The sequence below is a fragment of the Stegodyphus dumicola genome, chromosome 8 (genome assembly GCF_044657685.1).
Source record: "Stegodyphus dumicola isolate Sdum_Otavi_A_Nest chromosome 8, ASM4465768v1".
Lineage (NCBI taxonomy): Eukaryota > Metazoa > Arthropoda > Arachnida > Araneae > Eresidae > Stegodyphus > Stegodyphus dumicola.
Window position 1 is genome coordinate 140,165,227 of NC_140775.1, and position 24,764 is coordinate 140,189,990.

Sequence of the window (24,764 nt, forward strand, 5' to 3'; positions counted from 1 at the left end):
CTCCCCAAAATTATTATAAAATGTTTCTTTTTTTTTCTTATTATTTATGAACAGAACAATACCTGTCACTTGGGCTGAACTCAGACCTTTAGAGTTCCCAAGGACTTAAAAGTTTTTGTGTAAGTATATATTTATACCAGTTTTCCTCCCATTCCTTCATTATCGATCTTGTTTATATTTGCCGTATATTCAGTAGTAAAACCAGCAAATGAAATGTTTTGTGGTGCCTCCTTCCTTATCTAAAGTCCTCAAAGAACATTTTTTGTTGCCCCAATCATGTGCTTAGTTAACAAATTGTTAATCTAGCTCTGCCTAATTGTTAATCTAGCTCTGACAAACATTTCTAGCCAATTCACAAAGCCACCAATGAGTGTGCGACATTTCGATAAATTTTGGCGCAAACAAATTGTTATATCGGCGCCAAACAGGTTATATATAAGTTATAAGAATTCTTGAGCATCCTGCCCGTCTTTCAGGAAGCACGGAGTTTGACATATTAGATTTGTGTTATAGCTTATAGTTCTTAAATGTAAGAAAAGACAAACATGTTTCAGAAATTTCTTAGGCGCTTATTTCTAAAGAAGAAAGAAGTTGACAATTCCATTTTTCAACTTTGTTACAAATGGACGGTTTGGAAGCTTGCTGTTTTTAGTTTTATCGTGACTTGCAGACTTTTTCTTGGCGATTCTTTCGAATGTATCATATCAACTGATACAACACCTTCGAGTTATATGGAGACCAAATGCTATGCCGATACTGTATTCTCATTACCTGTTCAAGAAATGTATACGAAAGGTTCTCCAGTTATTCGACTAGGAAGTGAGTACAAGCGATATCAAACATTTTATTCTTGGGTGAATTTATTTCTTCTCTTACAAGCTTTTAATTTTTATCTGCCTCATCTGTTCTGGAAGTCATACGAACTAGGATATACAAAATACCTCAGCAGTGGTATTAAGGATGGCTTCTCCTTCGATGAGAAAACATATAAAGAATTGTGTTACTTGACCAGCTATATCCTGAATACTCTAGGGAAATATAAAATGTACACAAGTTTGTACATCTTTTTTGAAGTTTGCAATTGCGTCATTTCAATTACCCAAATTTACTGTCTGATTACCTTCTTCGATATAACAGGAATTCCAGATGGTCTGCCGATTTCTCTCACGACGTGGTCAGATTTCCAAAAATTTTATTTTCCACCATCGGGTAATTGCCTTGCCACCAAAATTAGTGCTACAGGCAATGTAACGAAGTTTAATGCTGTTTGTATCTTGCCTCTCAACCAACTGTACATGATGTTGTATCTGTACCTCCTTGTTTGGTACGTACTTTTAAGCATTCTTTGCGCGATTGTGTTGATTTATCGAGTAGCTTTGTTAGTTCGCAAACTAAGAGTGAAAGTAATCCAGATCTTAGTCCCATTGGCTGAAAAAGAGACTATAGAAGTACTCTTTTATGGTTTATCATATTCTGATTTTATCTTTTTGACAAGGCTCCGGAAAACCATGACAGATGTCGACTTCACACAGATGCTGGAGAAGATATATATAACATATAAATGCACACAGAGAGATGAAAATGAAGACCACCAGAGTTTGCCTCCTGCAGAAGTCCATAATCAGGTAAACAGCTCATCACGAGCATCTACAAGGTCTGTTGCATCTCAGCATAAAAGTGTGAGAAAGCAATCTAGAATCCTTTAATATTTCTTTAATGCTCTACAAACTCGAGCTACTATTTTAAGAGCAACTAATTGCAGAGGTTTTATAAAGAATGCTGTATAGTTATTCATGCAAATATATTAACTACAAAAGATTTCTTCTTGCAATAAGTATACGCAAACAAAATGTCTTATTACTTGTGCATTTGCGTTTGATCAGGATATACTTTAATATAATCAACAGAGTTTTAAACAGAGTTTATATTGTGAAAATTTTATAGAAGAAACAATGAGAAATATCATGAAAGAAATATTGGGAAAATTTTTAAATATAAACTTTCTTAATTTTTTAGAAATAAACATCTTAGCTTTTAGAAAATACACAGTACAAGAGTATATTTTATCGTTATTTTATACTGTTTTATGTATATGGTTTTGCAAGAACATGTGTTTATATATAAGAATTTGTGCACACGCATGTTCTTCGATTTACAAAGAGTGGTTGTCTTTTCCAGTTATAATACAGTTACACATTTATCTTTTATATTTTTATTTCTTTAATGCATTTAACATTGCATGAGAGAGTTTAGCGAAAACAATTATGAAGTGATTTATTTTTTAAAGTTAATGTTCGCTTTCGAAATTATTTAAGTACGATACGAAAGTACGAAATAAAATATTTATACTATAAAAATCAGACAATTTCCTTTACAAGGCAATATACGCCAACCAAGTTCCTCTAGACTTGATATTCCCGGCAATAAAACATGTTTTCGTTATAACTTTATTTTCAGTTGTTATAAAATTGTTCTATGCATAAGAAATGGGTACTATTCGGTTTCGAGGGCCGTAAAAAATCGCCAAACTATTGTTGATGCCAATGCGGCAAAAAATATTTGCGGCAACCATAATCATTGCGGCAAGAAAGGAAGTATAATAGTAAATAACTATCTAAGATTGATGTTTTAATTTAGATGAAATGTTAATTTCATATAATACTTTTTTATTATTATAAATTATATGAAAAAGGCTAAACAGGACTGAATGGAAGCATAAGGGTAAATAACTGTTTCAGATCATTATTATAATTTATATAAAAATTGCTAAACATAACTGAATAGATGCTTGCATCGCTATTTCGTTACCGACTTATCGCTAAAGCATAATTTCATCTCGTTCAAACGTAATTTTCTATAATGAATGATGCCTTTTCTTTGAAAATATTCTCGGTAAAGTGCAGAATCGGGTTTAATCCTAGTATCCGGTGCACACGGGATTTGGCTACTTTTGGTGACTTTATGATGAGGAGTAATAACGGGACATATACGATGAGTAGGAAACGGGTTATTCAAAGAATATATATAGTTATACATAGTATATACTATGTATATAGTGATAGTATTTAGTGTATAATATATACATAGACGTTCTTTGGGTCATTTTTGGTGTTGGCGATAAGTTTCAAAATCGCGCCGAGGCTGCACCGTATACTAGGATTTTACCCAGAATCGCTCATTTATTTGTTTTTGTCAATTGAATTTTGTCAATTTTCTTTTTCTTTTACTTTTTAAGTGAAAGTAGGTCGATGTGTACATAGATAAAGTCAAGGGTGTGCGCAGTGCCTTTTGTGCAATTCTAGGATTTTTTTTTTTCAAGTGGAAGTAGGTCGATGTGCACATGGATACCGAGTATGTGCAATTCTTAAAAACGCGTCAAGCAGTGGGTGATTCTGCACTTTACCCAAAATTCTATTGCCGACTTTTCGTCATTGGCCATTTCCAAATTGTTAAATCCATAGGATATCAAAAAAGGATTTAAAAATTAAACTAGTATGTCAATGGCTTCTTAAAAAATGTAGAACTATAAAAACTTACGCAATCTGAAATCAACGCGTACGCTAGATTTGGCGCGCTGTAAAATGGGCGCGTTTGCTAGATTTGGCGCGTTTGCGCATTCATTTTCGCTGCAATTTTTTACGGCTCTCAAAACCGAATAGTACCAAGCCATGTATTGCTTAAGTTAGTTACTTCAATAAACAAAAAAAAAAAAAAAAAAAAAAAAAAGAAAGAAACAGAATGGGTCATTCAAAACAACTTATTGACAATAGTTACTTTGAAAATTAGAACATTGCTATAAAAGATAAAGGCAATACATTTAATTTAGCGTTGTCCAAATAGGCAATGTTGGCGCATTTATCTTTCGCATTGTCGCATGTTTGGCGCATGCTGTGCTTCGGCACCAATACGCTGACTTAGCCCAGTTTCATTTTAAATACATACAGAGAAGTTTTTACAAGTAAGTACGTTGAATATGTACAGTAATCCTAATTTTGTTTATTGTCGAGGGTAACTATAATAAACAGATCAATGCAGCACGCTTGATCAAATTAAAATAATTTCGAGTCTAATCAAATTAAAATTTTCCAAAATTAAAATAATAGGTGGGGGGGGGGAGGAGTGACGTGTAATCGGTTTTTCATTAAAATAGCCATTAAATAGTTCCAGGAATTAGAAGCAGTGTAAAATAATTCTATTTACAAACAGAAAAGGAGCCTGATGTGGATATTAAATGTATCGCAGCGTGAGAAAGATTAAATACAAAAGAACTTTCTGATTTTTTTTAGAATTTTTTAGAACTGCTTTTTATCTCTAAGGAGCAAAAGATTCATAAAATTAAAGAATTTTTTTGTCAGTTTCATTAAATTTTATGAGTACGGTTTATAATGATTCATGACTTTTCATTCTCTTTCATATGAAATGAAGATAGTAAGAAGTTCCATATGTTTCCCATTCGAAATACAGGGTTTTTATATTAATGAGAATTTTTAATGGCTAAAAGATAATTGTCTGTTTGTTAAACAACCGTAAAGAAATCCTAAGTTTTACTAGCATTTTTTTATCGTATATAATTCTGTTCATCGTATTTTAGTAAAGAATGTATAAAAGCTTCGAATTTACATAGGCAAAATATTTTTTAATTAAAAAATTTTAAAAAATATCTGTAGGTTGTTTTAAAAATTCTTTCAAGAAATATTAAAAATATTAATTTGATTTCAACTTTATAGGATTTATTAACAGTGCACCTAATAATGGTCGAGCTGAATAAAATCGCTGAACACTGGCAGTTCATCAAACAAATTCTACTGCACAGGGTTTGATTTTCTCCAAATAATCTTGTACAAGGCAGAATCCAAGATAAGCCATGTGGTACGATCGTTGATGTATTTCAGTCCGGTTCTATCTACGAGAACAGAGTATCTGCATGGTCATTTTTGGGTTTTTCTTATGTTTAATGTGATTCCGTATTGGCTTCACATAAAAAGGCCCTACAGAAAACAAACTTTCCCGTAGGCATTTGCTCTCGTGTGCTTTTGCTTTAATCGTTTAAGCTAACCATATCTCTTGAAGAAAGGGAACATACGTATTATCGCAATTACCTTAATAAAAATCGCCAAAGCTTCAGAATAGACTAAACTTTGGTAACCACGTACATAACAATTATTCAGGCAACCATGCGCACGACAGATATTCAGTTTCTCACATCGCCCTTTTCGTACGCATTCTTTTTGTTGCATTTCAAGTTCCAACGACTTCTATAGAAAATACATGATTATTTTTTGTCTGAAACTCAATTTTACAATTTATGCTCGTCGAATTTTCCTATAACAGAACAAAGACAGGTGAAGTTTCTGCACGAATATATTATTTTGTCGCAAAATCGCTAAACGAAGAATGCTTCGAATTCTTTCTCAAAACGATTGCTATGAAATTTCCGCAACAAAAACCTATTTATAACTAATTTTACTACTTGCCTCTTGAAATAAATATATAGTTGAAACTTTGAATATGTATGCAATATATAATTTTTTATAATAAAAGTAATTGTCCTTTTTCATTCGTAAAATTTATCCAAATTGCGCCAAGGGGTTGCAATGATACGTAAGTACCGAAGAAAGTTTGAAAAAATTAAAATCCAAACTTGAATAATTAGGAAAAAGAATAATTTGTTTGAATATTAAACGCTATAATCTAACTTTCATATGTTTATAAGTACTCAAAAATTCACAAATGTCGTTGCAAAACTGAGTGTTTAAAAATACCTGGACTGAATCCTAGGCATTATGTACAATGGCATAGATATTTTCATGACTACTGAGGACAGTAAAGAAAGGTGTTTTCTAAAGTATTTAAATTTTTACATTCATATACTGATTTTTATCGCTTTCTGCTTTAAATAACAATTTACAGTACATTAAAACGACGCTTTGAAGGAAGTTAAATTTTTTTTACCAAGAAATTGATAAAAATTTAAACCTATTTTAAATAAACTGCAAATTAACATAGTCAGGTAAAGTTAGATTAATATAATAAAACACATCCTAGTATTACAAATAAGATTTCATGCCGAATTTTTAGCCACTTGCAAAATGTGCTAATTCTATTTACCAGCCAGTTGCCGAGTGGTAAGATCACTGAATACTGGTAGTTCGACTCGGGTTCAAAACCCGTAAAACGGGTTGACAGCATGAGTATTTTCATGGTTTTTTCTGTGCATTGTGAATACCAGTCAGTTTTGCCCGGCGAGTCGTCCTCCACGGATGTACAGTGGGTACAAAAAGTATTTGCACACATACATTTTTGTTCACAATTTATAAGAAAATGAATTAAGAAATACAAAAATTGGCATTTAAAACATAGAATAAGCTTATTCATTTAAATTATTTACAAAAAATATAATATTAATAAAAAAATATTTTTGCAGCAATATTAAAATATCTTATGTCAAAAAAGTATTTGCACACTCAACTCAACTTTAGCAAATTTGAGTTTTTATGCTATTATTTGACAGTCCTCCCGCAGTAAATAACATACGTAAGACGACTATAAAAGGAGGTGTTGTAGAAACGTTATCAGTTGATTGTCGACTTCAAACTGTAATGGCACCTAAGAAAACTGAATTGCCGATTTCGTTGCGAGAAAAAATTGTTTCTCTACGTGAAAATGGCCTAAGTTATCGAAAAATAGGTAAAAAAGTACATGTTTGCTTCTCTACTGTTCGGTATGTTATAAAACGTCATAAAGAAAGAGGATCTACATCAAATAACTTGCGCTCTGGACACTCAAAGAAACTTTCACTGCGAATGAAGTGAAAACTCATAAGAGAAGCATCGAAAAATCCATGTATTAGTGCAATTACTTTAGCCAATGATGTCGCTTCAACATCTGGAGTTCAAATCTGTGCCCAAAGTGTTCGAAATGTCCTGCGCGATGCACACATTTATGGGAGATCTCCAAGGAAAAAACCTCTCATAACTGAACGAAATAGATTGAAGAGACTTGAATTCGCTAAGGACTATATCAATAAGCCAATTGATTTCTGGAAAAATGTCATATTCTCCGACGAGAGTAAGTTCAATATCTTTAAATCAGATGGCAGGAAATTGGTTTGGAGAAAACCTTGTACTGCTTTTCATACCAAAAATATGTTACCTACAGTTAAACATGGAGGAGGTTCTGTTATGATTTGGGGGTGCATGGCTAGCAAAGGAGTTGGTAATTTGTGTTTCATTGATGGGAATATGACAGCTCGAACCTATATTGATGTGTTGCGAGATAACTTGCCACAAAGTGCAATAAAATTGGGTATCAGTAATTCGTACTATTTTCAGCTAGACAATGATTCCAAGCACACTGGCGGTATAACACGTATGTGGTTGCTTTATAATGTTCTCAGAAAACATGCCACTCCACCACAATCACCAGACTTAACTCCTTTGGAATATTTATGAAATTCTTTGGATTTAAAAATGAGAAAAAGGAAGATTTCAAGCAAATCTGCCCTTATTGAAGAGTGATAGAATACTAATCCTACTGTTACAGAAAATTTAATCAAATCAATGTCAGCAAGATTACAAGCAGTAATAGATGCTAAAGGAATGCATACTAAATATTAGTTATTTGAAATTTGCTTAAATATTTTATTTCTTTTGTATTCATGCAGTTGTGCAAATACTTTCTTGATACGAGATATTTTAATTTTTGTTACAAAAAAGCATTGTTATTTATATTATTGTAATTTTTCTGTTTGTTTTGGATGATTAAACTTATTCTGATTTGGCAATACCAATTTTTTTATTTCTTAATGCTTCTTTTTATGAATTGCAAACAAAAATGTAGGTGTGAAAATACTTTTTCTACCCACTGTATTTCTCCTTGTAGGCAATGCCGTAATCTAAAAATTCTCATCTAATGCACTCGTCTGCTTAGGCGTAATCAATTAACCAACCAACAAACCGCTAACCGTTGTGGAGTCCGTTGTGTGGATCCATGGGGTATAAAAGTCTGAGAAATGTTTTGTATGGATCACTAGAAATTGTAACACCGCAAGGAAAATTATTTATTAAAAAGATATAAATTCTTCTCAATTAGAAATGATTTTGATAACCTAAAAAATTTAGTCTTGATAAAAGATGACTTGTTTAAACTTAAAACTATTTCAAGGTATTTTATTATTTTAAGATATTAACAAGGAAAAAGGCTTCGAATGCGATGCATTTTATTGCAACTAAAAGTGAATGATTACGTTACGTAATGAATGATTTTAATCTGATGAATGTGATCGATTTTCTGTCAAGCATCTCATAAATTTCCAAACTATCGTAACAACATTCCTAATAACAACCTGAGAATTTTTTTTTAAAGTAAATCTTAGCTCTTTGCAAGAAATCGACAGGATAAAAAAAATGAGAATTTATATCACTTTTGAACAACTGTTTATCTTGTTAAATTAGCAAATAATTAACGAATCACAAAGTGGCAACCACTATGTTTTAGATAAAATAACAGCGAAAAGTATTTTTTTTTTTTTTTTTTTTTTTTTTTTTTTTTTTTTTTTCAAATTTCTTGCAGCAATTAAGTAGTTTTAAGAAAATGAAATCTTGATCTTAATCGTTCCATATCTGGGATATAATTTTTTAGAACAGGAAGCAAATTTCTTGAATTTGGATATTTTAAAATCATTGTCTGATTTACATAACATTTTGAGATTAATATTAAAAAATTAGAATATATCGCCTTGGCCTGTCAACAAAAGAATGACGTTTGTCATTAATTTTGGAAATATTTAAAATAAAAATTATTTGCTTCGTATAGATTGAATACTAAGCTTGCTAAGTTGTTAGGCTCAGATTTCAGCAATTCGATTCTGTATTTCTATCTAAACTGTTAAGAAGATTGCAGATATTTGCTTTTTAGCTTATCTACTGCCCAAAGAAAGTACTTAAAGATTATAGGTTTTTTGCTGTTCATACGGTAGTATCTCTTAATCGTTTCGGAAGCCCACCAGCGGCCGAGCGTTAGAGTCGCTGAACACTGGTAGTTCGGTCCAAAGTGCGATTCTCGGGAATGGGCTAGCTGCATGGGCGTTTTCGTGGTTTTCCCCCATGTGTAACGTGTACACGAGCCAGTTTCCTTCAGCAAGTCCTCCACGAAAGCATCTCTTCCCTTAGACAGATAGCCCTAATGTGTTTTGCCGTAATCTCAACAAACCAAATCAAACTTTACCGTTTCGGTAGCGTCTTAATACTTGTAGACTTCTGAACACTACGAGTAACGAAAAGTAGTTTATTTTAAAGAATGAAAAGAAGAAAGGTTTTTTTTCTTTATTTACGTTTGTTACTATTCATTTTAACGCTTTTAGTTCTTAAAATGACAATCATATTCATCTATTTAGATAACTTTTACCCTTTTTTCATTTCGCCTTTGTTATTTCCCTAAGTAGAACCAAAATGGCATAAAATATTTAGAAAAGATGTTGACAGTATTCCACTTAAGCCAAGAAAAACTGTAATTTTTGTTTATGTGTTCACTTCTAAATCTAGAAACTCCAAATCTATTTCAGTATTCATCTTTAAAACTAAAAATTCCGAATTTGTTTTCGTCGTAGGCGTAGGAAAGCACAAGCATTTATTTTCACTGATCAGTTTTTCCGTCCCATTTCCACAGCAATATATCCCAAATATGTTACTTGACATTACATAAAGTTAGTTTTGAAGCTTTATTTTTTCTTGCTTCATTCGATTTAAAACAATTGATCCAAATTCTTTATTCGATTTTCGAAGGAATTAGAAAATGGACTATAGTATATTGAATTGAAGATATAATGCACTAAAGCTTTCATATCTTTGCAGTAATTGAGACAACAGTTCACTAAAGACATGGACTAACATAAAGGCATACTAGAAGATAGATATGTTACGAAACATATCGGTAGAAGATATTGCATGGGTGTTACAACTTTTTCCTCCAGTATTTCATGCAAGCAGATAGCGGATTCTTCTATTTTATGATCTAAGGCAGCGGTTCTCTACCTTTTGACTAACGCGTACCATCTACACAAAAATTAAAAACCTTTAGTACCACCACTACTACCACCACCACCACTCTTGAACAAATCTCGAATCGCATAAATTTAAGAGTGTTGGAGAAAAAAACTCAATCAGGATGTTGGGGTTTTAATTTTTGAATTTAATAGTTAAAAATACTTTGCTTCTTTGCGTACCACCTATTTTTCTCTTGCGTACCACAGGTTGAAAACCCCTGATCTAAGGCATATTCTCATTTTTTCACAATTCAGAAAATGCGTCTGCTCAGGTCTTTGGTAATATAATTAATTACTTTTGACTATGAGAGCTAATTACGCATTAAAAACTAATTAAGAATCCGTTAAAAAACTGAACGCAATGTAATCGAAAATACAAAATGTGGGTGTTGTAATTTTTGTTTGACCAAAGACATTTATTAAGGATGAATATTGATCTGCTGCTAATACTACTGTGAACAAAATATATCAGCCGCCCAGACGGTATAATGGTTAAGAGAGCCAGCTGGGGTACCGAAGGGCCCGGGTTCGAATCTCTGAGAAGGCAAGGATGTTTGTAAATGTATAGTGTCTTTGCGGCATGGGGGCACTCTAAATATACGTCGAGCCGAAAGGTCTCTCGAGATGTTGATGGCAGGGAAAGAGGGGGTGAAAGCCTTCGTGCCCGTCTCCCTGGGTACTCTCAATCAAAATTGGAGGCGGAACTGAGCGAAGTCGAGCTGTCACCTGTATGATCCTCAAGGTTCTTGCCAACGACAGGCGCAATCTTGCTCTCCTTGCCACTGTTATGAAGTTTTTTTAATTTTTCTTTTTTCTTCTAATTTTCCTAAGTTACTAGAAGGGTACCCTACTAATTTACCATAACACCAGAATACTCTTTCCTACCATAACATTCCAGTATCAATAACCTGTTCTAATTGCGTAGTGTTTATTCCGGATTAACCCTTAAAATTCATTTGAGTAAAGACTGGTAAAAATCATGAACACACAAAATAAATTTAACCATTGAATGATCTAGAAAAACTTATTTATTTAACTATTAATGCAAATTATATATATATCCATTAGTTGAAAAAGAATCAAAATATATTCAACAAAATTTGTACTATTATTTTACACATCCAACATTTCTGAGTAATTATTTTTTTAACATCCTTGTAATTACTATTAAATTTAATATTGCAAATCTGGTAAAACATACCAAAATAAACTATAAATTTAAGAACACTACCCTCCCCGGGGAGAAAAATAATAAAAAAAAAATAAATTTAACAAGTTACACTTTCCATTTCACACAGAATTCATTAATACAAAAAAAAAAAAAAAAAAAAAAAAAAAAATATTGCTTAATATTGCACTCAATACCATCATTTAAATACTATTATTGCACATAATAATTTTTATTATTTAATTTTTTTTCTTTTGATTAATTAAATATGGTTTAACCGGATAAAGATAAGTACTGACACATTTACACTTCTACAAACAAGTTCGTCCTGAGAGAAGCAAGAATGCTCTAATACAAGCACTATTACAAATCATCCTCACCAAAGAGTAATTCAAAAAAAAGTTCAATTAAATAATTTCCTGAAGAACTTAATTTTCTTAACCATTAAGTTAAGTTACAATAATTTTAATAAGGTTATAAATCTTTATTCAATTTAATGCTTTTACTTAATTGATACACCAAAGAAAAATGATTTCTATAGAGTTAGGATAAATTTATCAACTACAAAAATTTAAGGTTCAAAAAATTAAGTTAATTCAATCATTTTAACTGCAGAAATCTATAATATTTAACTAACCAAGAATTAATCAAAAAAAAAAAAACTTATCTGTTCGCTGAGCAGCAGGAAGTCAAAAATATATATATATATATATATATATATCGATTGAAGCTCATGAGGAATGCTGGCAGCCTGTTGAATGGAAAAAAAAATGTTCGTCGAATGTAAGGAGTCATTACGGTAGCCTAGAAGTTCTAGTAGAATTTAGGATGAACAAATGAGGTTCCAATACGGCAAGATAAGTGAAATACAGTTCCGGATGTGGAGATACGAGAAGATTATGATGAACAAATGAGGATCTAAACAGACCAAATAATTGAATACAGTCCCGGATTTGGAGATACGAGGAGATTAACAGGAACTAATTTTCAAACCAATTCCCGGACATCTTCAGCGGGAAATGACGAATCAAATTCTAATAGGTTCCAAAAGCAACGGTTGTAAATTAACGCTCCGTTTCAGAGTATAGCGATAAATCAAATGGTTGAGCTGGGAGCACGCATCATTTTTTTAGAAATTTACTTCTGTATATTTTTCTTGAGATACACAAACACACACACAAAAAAAAACAAAAAAACAAAAAAAAAAAAAAAAAAAAAAAACTGATGAAAGAATTTCGAATTTTTGCGAAGACATAGATGCCCATACCTACGGCCCGCGCTCAAAGCGCTTAGCCAAGAGGCCCGTAGGTCTATAGGGGCGAAGCTCCATTTTCTTCGTCGGAGGTCAAAAAGTGACCTCGTCCCACAAAACAACCCGTTAAAAGGCAGAGCGCCGGACTGCCAAGTTGGCACAACCCACTATTCGCCGAAAGTTAAAATAGTTGCAACAACAGCATACCCTCATGTTATCAAACTCGCCAAATCCACTACTTTGAAACCTCAACGGAAAATCTATGTCGCCAAACCCTCGCCAAATAAACACCACCTGTGACAGGGGAAAATTAGGAATTTCAACAACCCTGCAAGGGTCCCAACGAAAGAACGCTGAAACTCGCAAAAAGTGACTTTTCAACTGGAAAGAAGGCATTTCATCCCCCCTTTAACTAAATCCCAAGCAAACGAAGAAAAATCTACTAATTAAAGCTCATAACTGAAATGAAATTAAAGTTAGAAAAACGAAAGTTATGCCAAATTAAAGAGCTAATTTTTCTGAAACTAATGATATTAAATACTAAGAAATCAAATTAATTTTTGACATGAAAAACTGAGTTTATTACGTAAAAAAATTCACTTATCCATTGTTTGCGTGTACAAGATTGAAGACGCAGTTCGCGTAAACTCGGAAAGCCAAAATATATTACATTAGAATTAATAGGCCAAAAAAGAATATAACCAAACTTGTGTAGCTCCAATTTTGAATAATTACAAATTAAAATTTTGATTTTTATGAATCACTTAATTAAATTAAATTCGCTACACAACACCACGATGAATTTCGTGGGCCTGTTCTGATGTGACTTATCCCACTTGTCTGATTGTCACAACACAACAATAACAAAATATATCGGGATTGATTTCATAAAGCAAAGTATTATTTAAATTTATTGGTCAAAATTCATTCCCCTTTTAAAGTCATCTTCCCCGTTGTAATATTGTTGTTACACCATTGTTTCTTCTAATCCTTGAAGCATGTTTTAAAGTCCTTTTCATGAAACATTTTCAGAACTCTCAACAAATTTTTTTTTATTGTAGCACTTTACTATCAAGTTTTACTATGTTTTAAAGGTAGGGATGCTTTCGTGGAGAACTTTCCAAAGGAAACTGGCTCATGTTAAAATTACACACGGGGGGAAAAAACGATAGCACCCATAAAAATAACCCTTTCACCAGTATTTGAATCCGAGTTGAAATACCGGTATTCAGAGAAATTACCATTTAGATGTTGCGTGGACTGTAAATTAAATTTTAAGACTGCCGACCTTGCACTCATCAAATCCTTGCACTAATGAGGTCAATTTTTTTTTCAAATGGCCTGTACTAGCCGTTATAGGTACTGGCCACTACTAAGGTCAGAAGCGATGGTCATTTTATTACGGAGGCACCTATTGGGTGGCTCACCGTAGTTTCCTATGAATGGACAGACAATTTAAATCCATGCCTTTCCCTAGATTCGAACCTGAGCTCTTCAGTATGGCAGTCAGAGTCATTAACCACTTTCTCGTCTGAGCGGCTATTTATATAAGTCAGTTTATTAATTAAAAAATAGGTTTGAAATCCTTGAGTTTGTTAATAAAAAATTCGTTAAAGTTTTACAAAATATGAAATAGATAATAAAACAAATTCCAAATTTCAAATTGGTCTTCCACATGCCCATATATTCGTAGGAGGATTACGTCATTCAAAATTCGATGGCTCTATGTAACGTTGCTTTATCACAATGCGAGAAATATACATACATTTATGCAGATTTTTCATTATTTAATTCTTCAAATATAATGCAGGACAGTTTGAACGGTTTTTTTTTTTTTTTTTTTTTTTGGCGGACCAGTTTGAAAAGTGAAACGGACATTTATAGTGATTCAAAGCAAAATCGCAAAACGAAAACAATAGTCCTTCAGGGGCAAAGCCCCTTTGCACTAAAAATAAATCAATATTAATTATATAAAAAGATATTCCATAGTTCAACAAAGGTAGAAAACGAAAACTTGCCCTCAAAGATATGAAATCACGCAAGGAAAACAAAGAAACATACCCAACAATGTTAAAAGGTACCTAGTTAAGTTGTATATTGTAATACAAAAACTCTTGCATAGAAAAGGAAATTAATATAAATAGTAATAAATGTAGTGATGTTCCTCCCCCGCCCGGAAAGCAATTTAACATTTGCTGAGGAATGACTCAATAATCCCGACACAATAAATAATAGTAAGCTTATATTATTATTCAACATTACTCCTCTGCACTTCCATTAATACTTACCATACATAATAAGCCAATTTTAATAATTTTCTAGGAACATATAAGCTGTATTATTTTTGTATTAATTAAATATAAGGAAATATTAAAAAAATGTAAATAAATTAAAATCAAGTTGAATTTTACTTGGTCTAGGAAAAAAAAGTGATCCGGAAAATTGCAGACTTGCTTCCTTACGTGTATTTTAATAATTCAGTTTTATACCAGTCTTCTTGAAGGAGGTACTTGTTAGGTAGACATCTTATTTCCATTGTAATATTTCATGCTAGTGTCTCTTTATGAAACACCAGTACACTCTTTTATTGAAACACTTAACATTACAATTATATTTTTCAGTATAAATTTAAGGCCTCTTAAATTATGGCAGTGATCCTAAGCATGCATATTTACTCTTTTGAAGTTCATATTACTGAACCTACAGAGTTAAAAATTTAAAGAATGTTTTTAGAATGACATTGCTAAACTTACGAATTCATCAATTTACGGAAAATTTACCAGAGTATCATTAGAGAATTTATGTGCTCGTAAATTACTAAAATTTTCTGAAAGTCTTATTACTGAATTCATAGATTTATAGATGAACAGAAATTTTTTTTATGATTTCATAGCTTATTTTTTCTCTTTTTTTTTACTTATGGAAAAGTATCCAATTTAATTACATTTAATGCATAAATTTACATTTAATGCATAAATGTGATGGATCCTTTTCCACAGTGATACTAGATTGAAGGATTCCTGGATATAATTAAAACGGTTTTCCAAGACCAGTAAAGTAATGAATCTAACCATTTCGTAATTTCTTAACATAATTTTATTATTTCTTGTGATCTTAGTTTATTTCGATATTTATACTTAATTATTCCACTGACTTTAGTTCAACTTTTATAATTTTTTATATTAATAGAATATTACAAAAACAATGCTGATAAAAAATGGGTCATAGCGTATAAGATGCTGAGCATTTTACTCATAAATGCTAAATGGGAAGGAAGCAATCATACTTATTTAGGAGGATGCAGAAAGGAGACATAATCTTTAATTTCCAAAAATACACTTAAACTGTTAGTTCGAAATTAATGCAAGAGAGAGGTAAAATTTTATTAGACATAATAATTTTTATAACTGCTTTAATCTGATATTATGGGAAAATAATTTACTTGGTAATTTTTTGTCCCTTCTTCAGAGAAAATTCATTTTCAAAAAATTTTAAAGTAAAAATAACAACCTGGACAATATTAAACAATATGTGGATGTCTAATTATAGAATACGTTTAAGGCATGATGATAAATGCATTTATTTATATAAAATGTTTCTATATAATTAAAAACAAAGTATATCATAATATTCTCATAAAAGAAAATCTATGCTCTCTTTATAATTGTATTAAACATTTTTCAAACTTTCAGCGTTCATGCATTAATCTAAAATAAATTTGACATACAACTGATTGTTACATTCTAATCAGTTAGGAAGAATAGCAGTACTTGCTATATTTTCCAGGAAATGAATTTAGATTTTCATGATACCGATGAAAAGAAATTAATGTTTTCAGGTATAAGCTATTTAATTAAATAACTTTTATATGTTCCGTATCTTACGATTGGTGTTTAACAAAGAATGCATATTATAAAAAAAGGCATAAGAAGTAGTTTTTATTTGTAACGTTTGAAACTTTAAACCGTGAAAAGGGTAATAAATATGAAGTTTAAATTAGATTACAATATTACAAGCGTTCTTTGTTAATTAAATTGTAGCTCTCGTATATATTGTTGATAACAAAACAAATCTTAATGTTTAGATATCTTGGTTTTATTAAATGTTTCTACTCTGGCATATATATAAAAAAAAATTTGCACCTCAAAGACTTTTGACACTTTCATTAGGAAAAAAAAAAAAAAAAAAAACTAAATTCTCTATTATTTTTAAACATAACACACATCATTGTTAAATTAGAAATAGAACTGTTTCATGCAATCTTTTATACATTATGTCAATTATTTGTTTACATTACTTATATTTTAACTTTGAAAAACATCCTTCAATAATAATATCTAGCTTTTAAGAACAGGCCATTGGCTTTAAATTTATAAATAATTAGGCCAGTTAGTTCATACTGTATATTTTGCGCGAAACATATTTAATACTCCACTTCTTATTTGATTTATATTCACTATTTTCATATGTCTCTTCGAGCATATGAAGTCCTATCTTGAGAATTACTGATTTTCTGATAGTTTACAATGTGATGTCTAAAATGATATTGGTCATATTAAGTGTAATGATGATAAAAATATAAATTAAGTAGCAGGTTTTGTAAAATAAGATGAAGATATAATAAATACTCTTTATCAAGTCAAATTATGTACGGAATTTTTACCTCCGAATTTAAAGAATCCTTTTTGATACTTAGAAACAAAAAAAAGTGGCAAAATAATAGTCAATTGAAACTTATTTTTGATGCTCTCACACAAAAAAATATTACTTCAACTCTACCTGCTCATTTTCTTATGCATGCACAAATGTATTATAAAAATATTCTTAGATAATTCTGAATAATGCACTGGATGTCACTAGTTCTGAGATAGCTCTATCGGGAGTCATTTCCTATACGGATTTCAGTATTGTATGAATATATAAATGCTTATAAAATAATGGAGAAAAATTTCATTTTTCGACGTCACCAAAGAAGTGATCAAAATGTCTCCTTATTCTTTCATCTGCAATGAAAATACACAAAACTTTCTGATATGACTACCCATCGTTCCAGACGATTTTGGTCTTCGACAGAGGTAGTACTCTTGAAGCGTTGACATTTATTACCGATTTTCATTTAAGTTTTGGGGAGCTCTGGTCGTTTCTGGAGGTTGTAGTTTTGGAGAAGTAATTGTAAAGAAAATACTAAATATTTTATTAACAAGCAACTAGCAGCAACATTGGGAGATCATTTTCCCATTTCTCTGTTTAGAAAACTAGAAAAAATTGTGTATCCTTTGTTATCTGATTTATTGCTATTATGGCTTACTCAGTTCCAAGGGAAAAAAATAAGATGCAATAATTACAATCCATTGCTTAAGAAAAACATTAATGATAAACGGTAATTAGAAACCTTTGCTTTGCGCAATATAAATTAAAGAGCAGATATTCCATGAGGACTTGCTACTCTGTAATGGACGTTACTAGTCGAATCATTTAAAGATTTATTTTTATTACTCAGAGATGATCGGTTATCATCCGCCTCTTTCTTATCTAGAACATTGTAAGACGACATAAATGATACCTCACGCACCAGCTGAGCAAAATCAGTGTCCGTTACAGTTTTTTGAAGTCTTGATAAAAAGAACCAATCACTGTACGACTCTCGAAGAAGATCTTTCATTGTCGATGGGTCCACCAATGGAGCCCAGAACGTAATTGAAGTCTTTCGAAACGAAGGCATTAGAAGTGCTATTCTGTAGATTAAGACCATTCCGGAGAGAAATGTTAGAAGCACATACCACACAAGTAAAATCAAAAACATCTTCACATACAAAGTATTAAGTGGCAACAGGCAGTTAGTATAAAGATTCACATCCACTGCAGGCCACCGTTTTCGCAGTTCGCAAAATCCAAAATCTGGAAAGTAGAAATCCCAAAATTCAGACCAAGTATCGATCTCTACTGGTAGATCTTCGGCAAGACCAGCGACGCCAAAGAAGTTTACTAACCACAGGGTTTGTAGCGAAGCCACAGCGAAGTTGCAAGCCTCGAAGATGATATACATCGACGTGTACAGCGTATGTTTTCCTTTGGTCGCAAGCAAGTACTCGGCAATATCTCGAAGTTCAAGTTGGTGTATATGTTTCTCTTCACACGAGGAATACTTCCGTGCACGTGATGTCAATTTTCCAGTGTATCCCATATCATATGATATCCATAACAAATGTGGCAAATAAAATATGAAACCTTGAACGATAAAAAATAAGCTTACCCACATATAGTAAGAATGGTATCTTCGACTGGCCTTCAGCCACGCACTGCGATCGGCGGATTTTAGTTTGTTTGGTAAGCTGAAAATATCTGCATTACATTTCATTTCCACATAACTCTGAGGTAATGCATCTACTTCAGCACATGAGATAGAATTTCCAGAAAGAGTTTTACAAGTTATGATGAAGCAAAACACAAGCAGCAAGAGAACCGTCCACCGGTAATGAAGGCGATAAATAAAATTATCACAAGAGAATGATTTAAGCGTGAAGTATTTGAAGCTATTTACTACGTTGAGTAGCATTTTTATTCCTACTAAAAAACCTCTTACGCGAGTTCATCCGCCCGATGAAGCTTCTCTGCGGGAAGTTTTAAAAATACCCCATGAAGATCATACGGGACTAGAAGATACTAGTTTCATCTTTCAGCGCTCCATGAAATGGGATGATAAGCATCGCTGTTACAGTTGGGCAAACTTATCGCCTATTTGGCGAGAAAACACGTTAACTAGGTTTGACGTTTCGTTTTTAAATTTCAATCCGTATTGATGTTTTTCCTCAGTTTTGTTACGAAACACAAACGATTTTACGAGAAGATATTAGAAGTTTAACTGCAGAGTTTTAACTTAACATAAAAAATAAAATCGAATTAGCTTCAAAATTTTGGATTATGGAAATTGTTCAAAAAAGTGAAAAATTACAAAAATGTGCACGTATCATCAAACATACTGCAGCATTATATTTTTGTTGTTTGACTTCTAAATTAATACTGCAGTTACTAACTGCCTGCAACTTACGAATTTAACAAATTTTTACCGTGTTCGAGAGAAAAACGTGCCTTTTTTCCCCGACATAAGTTAACCCTAAATACGTTTTCATTCACCCCGAAAATTTTTATTAGGTGTAAGCATGTTTCTTTAGATGTTTGTCAATTTTTTTTTTTTTTTTTACAGTCGGCGAAATTTTATCAATTTATAGGCACAATTAACGAATGTAATAACAAATTAATATATATAAAACAGAAAAAGTCCATTAATGAAGGATTTTTCTGTTATTTATATTAGAATACTAGTTAATAAACATAGTGGTATGTAAGTTTTTACGGTAATTTTTGTTAACATAGCAATTTTTGTTATTAAAATCATATTTGCTGCATCAAATATCTCAAAACGGTTTTTTAACATTTGTCTGCCCGATGATGGTAGTCGTTCAAGAGGAAAAAAATATGAATGAACAAAATTTGAAGACCATATCGGTCTGGGCTTAAAATATCACAATAAATTAACTTCATCAGCATGAGACGCAGAAAGAAGGCACATTCTAAAAGTATCAAAATAGTAAGTAATATATGCCATTGTTATTTTATTCAATGCTAGTTTGGTTTACTGCGTGATAAATTTATTAATAAAAGCCTATCTTATTTATGTTCATATACAAATATTGCTTTCGTAGAGTGTTCCAAGTAGATTGCTTAACATGTAGAGTCATTAGATTTTATCTATGCATGAGACGTGAAAAATACGCAGTTCGTTGACCGGGACTCAAACTCCGGACCTCCCGCTTGCTAGCCACTCGTGCTATCCAGTTATGCCACGAAGGCACGTGGAAAGAAAGGAAAAAATACGTTATATACTTCCTGTTTGAAAAGACTACTTGGGATGAGAAGACCGGTCACCACCTTTTAGCTCGGGCACTGCTTGCTGAGTCATTAGGTTTAATCGAAGCCGAAGACATGAAAAATACGCAGTGCCCTCGCCGGAATTTGAACACCGGACCTCCCGACTGCCAGCCGGTGTGCTATCCAGGTACACCACGAAAGGAAGAAGAACATACCTTATAAAATAATCAATATAAATATCATCCACTGCAGCCTTAAGTTCACGGTTCCAGTTAAAGAAAAATGATTGAGCAAGATAAACTTTTAGAGTATGATAATTTTAGTTATGTCATATATTTTAGTAAAAATCAGTAAATTCAAGTTTTTACGCACACGGTTTCCAGGTAAAGGTTTTATGTCGTAAGTTATTAATAATCCTAATAATCAACGTTAAAAAAAGGCAAATTCATAGCATGCAAAATTTTCCCTGAAATGTTTTATTAAACTTGCATGATCTAAACTCTTTTCCTTGAGAAAGAATTATATATTTTAGGGATCACATGAAATCAAAGTTTCATACTGAAAAATACGAATTTTAGCATTTGGATATAATGCTATTTTAAAACGATATTTCTAAATTAAAATTCTTATAGCATTGTTGATAACTTTTAGATTGGTTTAGTTGATTATGGCAAAACACCCTAGGGTTATCTGCCTAAGGATGCCTTCGTGGAGGACTTTTTAAGTGGCTCAGTATACATGTTGTACATGGGGAAAGCCACGGAAACGTCAATGCAGCCAGCCCGTTGTCTTGAAACTGAACCCAGGTTGGAACTGCCAGTGCTCAGCAGTTTTACCGCTCAGGATTAATAACTTTTAAAAATTTGTATTTGTATTGTATTGTATAGTTAACATGCAGAGTTGTATTAAGCAGTATTTTAATATGATCTGGCTGGCTAATGGTATGTTGGATAACTGGGGTAAGATGATGATGGCATTTTATTTGCGTGGATAATTTCATAATGCAAAACATTTTCCCGAGACACAATTTATTTTGCCGGACACATAAAAAATTGGAAAATTTATAAAAATTACAAGATTACAAAACTTTTAAAATGAGTATTTTTGGAAAATACTATAAAATGAATAAATGCAGGGGTTCAGAATTCGAAAAAACATCCACAGAAGCAAATTTCGCGCAAAAAAGTGTTATCTGATAACAATCATTCAATAAAATACCCAGATTACAGCTGTTAAATTGGAACATCATCCGCGTATAAAACTGAAATTGAGTAAAGTAGATAGAAATTTGCTCCATTTTCGGGATAATCTTGTTTCTTGCAAATCTGTAATATTGATAACTGTAACATAATTTATTATCCTTTAAAAACAAGTGCTGTAACAGAGCATGTATTAGGACAATAAATTTAATGAAATCTCTCATGACGACCTCTTAAACAAGAATCCCCAAAAGTGACTGCTACCTCGCACAACATAAATAAGTTCAGGTTCTGACTATTACTGATAAAGTGTTTTACGAAATGTAATTAGGACTTCTATTGTCCTTCATCTTCTTTTCACACTGCTTTCATTTTCTCTCATCCGAATTCCTCTTCACAAAAGCTGGAACTTTCACTGCAAAAATTTGGCATTGATTAGGCGATGGCGGATGTGGGCTGTTGCGGTGGTAGTGGAGATTTTTTTTCTTTCTCATCTAAACCGCTTTCTCCCTGAAAAGGTTTGGAAAATATAGTCATTTTAGTCTATGGCCAATCATTCTAGAGGTATTCTACCACTCTGTAGATATCTTTTTGGTGATATCCCAGTAGATCGTATTACCTACAGGTGCAGAGGCTTATTGTTTATTAAATAAATAATTTCATGTAATGTGTACTGAGTATTTGAATGTCTGAATAGTTTTTATACTTTCAGAGATGAAAACATTCTGAGTTATCTAAAAACGCGGTGCCGAAATAAAAGAAAAATACTTGAATAATAAGTAACTCACCCGTGACGTAAGAGCAGTCGAAAGATAATCCCAGATTTCGTCCGCTTAAAATCTATGTTTGCAGATTTAAATTTTAAATTACCAAAACTAACAGGTGTAATTTCATTTTCATACGATTTAATTTCGGAGCAGCCGTCTTGTGACAGTTTCTCTTACGATGAACAAACACCAAGCTAAGCGTCACAGTAAAAATCTGAGCGCGTGTACTTTTTCACTGGCGACTGCAATGAAGTGTGACAGGTCTGTCCTCGACCCATTTTGCGAATTTGATACTGTGCACGAACGTGTAGTCTCCTGCAAAAAAGAACATTTTATACTATTCTAAACAACGGCTTAAAATGTAGTTTAATAAAAATTTAAATAATTTTCAAGTAATAAGGTAGTCGTGAATTTTCAAGAAGTAAAAAGCTTTATATAAGATGTTTATAAGACTAATTCCTGTTTAAAAAGGCCTTTTTATTATCATAACACGTTAATATAAATAAATGTAATTATGCTCATATTAAGACAATAATAAAGAACTTGAATGGATATTTATAAGTCTTAAAAAACAAAAACGAATTCTTTATTCTGTCAGTAGAGCCAGTTTAGTGAACGTCATCTGTCTCAGCTGACCGCTTCTACAGAAGATCAAAGTGGAATCATGAGCTATCGTCTTATGGAAATTCCACTCTATCTGTTTGTATTTAGTTGTATGATTATTTAAATTCTGTCTCTTCAAGAAAAAATAATTCACCAAATATTGAAAGTACCGTTATAAGGTCATAAACCTTTCGTTACATTGTATTTTAATATGTATGGTACCTACTCTTCTAGCTGAATTTTTTACACAGGCTGTTTGCCCATTTTTTAGACGATTTTTCTTTGCTATAAAAATAGCCTGCTATGGAATTTTTTTTTACTGCAACATTATTTTTAAAAGTATAAATTATCGTCTGCTATTTGACAGTTTTGTTTTCATGCAAAATGGCGCTTTTAACAAAGCAATGAATGGAAAGTTACGTTTGGAATCTTTCCGATGAAAATCATTCCTATCTAGCTACCAAAAAACGCTGTGAAAAATATGGTATTTTGATTTCTAAAGATAGATAATATTGTCAAATAGAAAGGAAAACAAGTCAAAGTTTGGCTTTAAATAGAAGAATTGTTCCTAATACATATCAAAGGAAAAAACGGAATGCTTCGAATATTTCATAGGTAAAATCTTTAATGTTAAAAAAAATCTAACAAGCCAAAGGACAGTTGCAAAATAATTAAAATGGTCGATGTAAACTGTAAACATAGTATAATGTTGATTTGACTCTTAAAAAGGGCGAAAGATCATAACGAGGAAATATTTCTTCCGATACTATAAAAGACTTTATTGTCTTGAAATTATGGTGTTGAAAGATAGTGAAGAATAAGAGTTATAAAGTACAATATTTAAGGCACAAAAAATTTACGTAAAATATATCTGTAAATAAAATGAAAATCGTCAAAAAGATGTGCGAACAGCCTGTGTTACTTCCGATTTCCTGCTATGTCCCTCGGTTATTTAGCGAAAATGAGTGTAGGCGAAAGTTGAAAATTATCGCAAACGCTCTGGTTTTTAAAAAAGAGAGAGAGATAGATAGGAAAGAAAGAAAGCTAGAGAAGGAGAAAAAACACGGCTTACGTCTTAGAAGTAAGCATGAAAGAAGCTGTCGTTGATTGAAAGAATCATATTAATCTTCGCCCAGAGAAAAAGCCTAAGTAGCAAAGTGTAACCCTTATTGACCTCTTTTTTTATACATATATTTAAGATGACATTATGAGATAGATCGCGCGAATCAAAGTCCATGATACTGGCGACTTTCCGTTTTCAAGCCAATGCTTTTTGAAAAAGGTTTGTCTTCGTCGCCAAATTTTACTTTGTCAAGAGATATGTGTATACGTGACATTCGTTTAATTCTGTATGAAAGAACTATAGCATTTTAAAATATCTGCATTAAGGAAATTTCCTATCACTTTAAAAATAAAAACAAAATCCCACCTTTAGTTGATTATTGAAGAAAAATGTGACGATTTTTTTTTACTTTAACGCTTATTAAATTATGATCGTTCATAAGTTGAGAAATGACCGAAGAAGGTGACGTCCAGCAGCATCATAATTGCATCAAAATTTAATTTGTTATGCAGCAAAAAATAAGCACATTACTCTCAATAAAACGTTATTTTCATTTATTTATTTTTGTTTACTCGAAACAAATCCTAAAATTATTTCAGTTCAAAAAAATATATTTATGGGAAAATATTTACTCTTACATCTTAATTTTACATTTAAAACCAGGATCGCGAAAAATGTCTATGTTAAAAGAAATCATGAATGAATGGAAAAAAAAAAAAAAAAAAAAAAAAAAATCTGAAAGGTTTGAGATTTTAAATTACGTCCAAAGAGTCCTTTTTTAAACATTTTATGTGTTACCTT

The 24,764-nt window shown here is 31.9% G+C and overlaps 2 protein-coding genes across 2 annotated transcripts; one reads left to right on the forward strand and one right to left on the reverse strand.

The window, feature by feature from the left end:
• Nucleotides 1–473: 473 nt before the first annotated feature.
• LOC118201434 (innexin inx2-like) lies at nt 474–2,572 on the forward strand. Its single transcript, XM_035373545.2, has one exon. It carries the CDS (start codon nt 546–548, stop codon nt 1,704–1,706), a length of 1,161 nt encoding a protein of 386 aa, XP_035229436.2. The 5' UTR covers nt 474–545; the 3' UTR covers nt 1,707–2,572.
• Nucleotides 2,573–16,023: 13,451 nt separating this feature from the next.
• LOC118201433 (innexin inx4-like) lies at nt 16,024–19,109 on the reverse strand. The gene has a single exon (XM_035373544.2). The coding sequence runs from the start codon at nt 19,016–19,018 to the stop codon at nt 17,876–17,878; it is 1,143 nt and encodes a 380-aa protein (XP_035229435.1). The 5' UTR covers nt 19,019–19,109; the 3' UTR covers nt 16,024–17,875.
• Between the last annotated feature and the right edge of the window lie 5,655 nt (nt 19,110–24,764).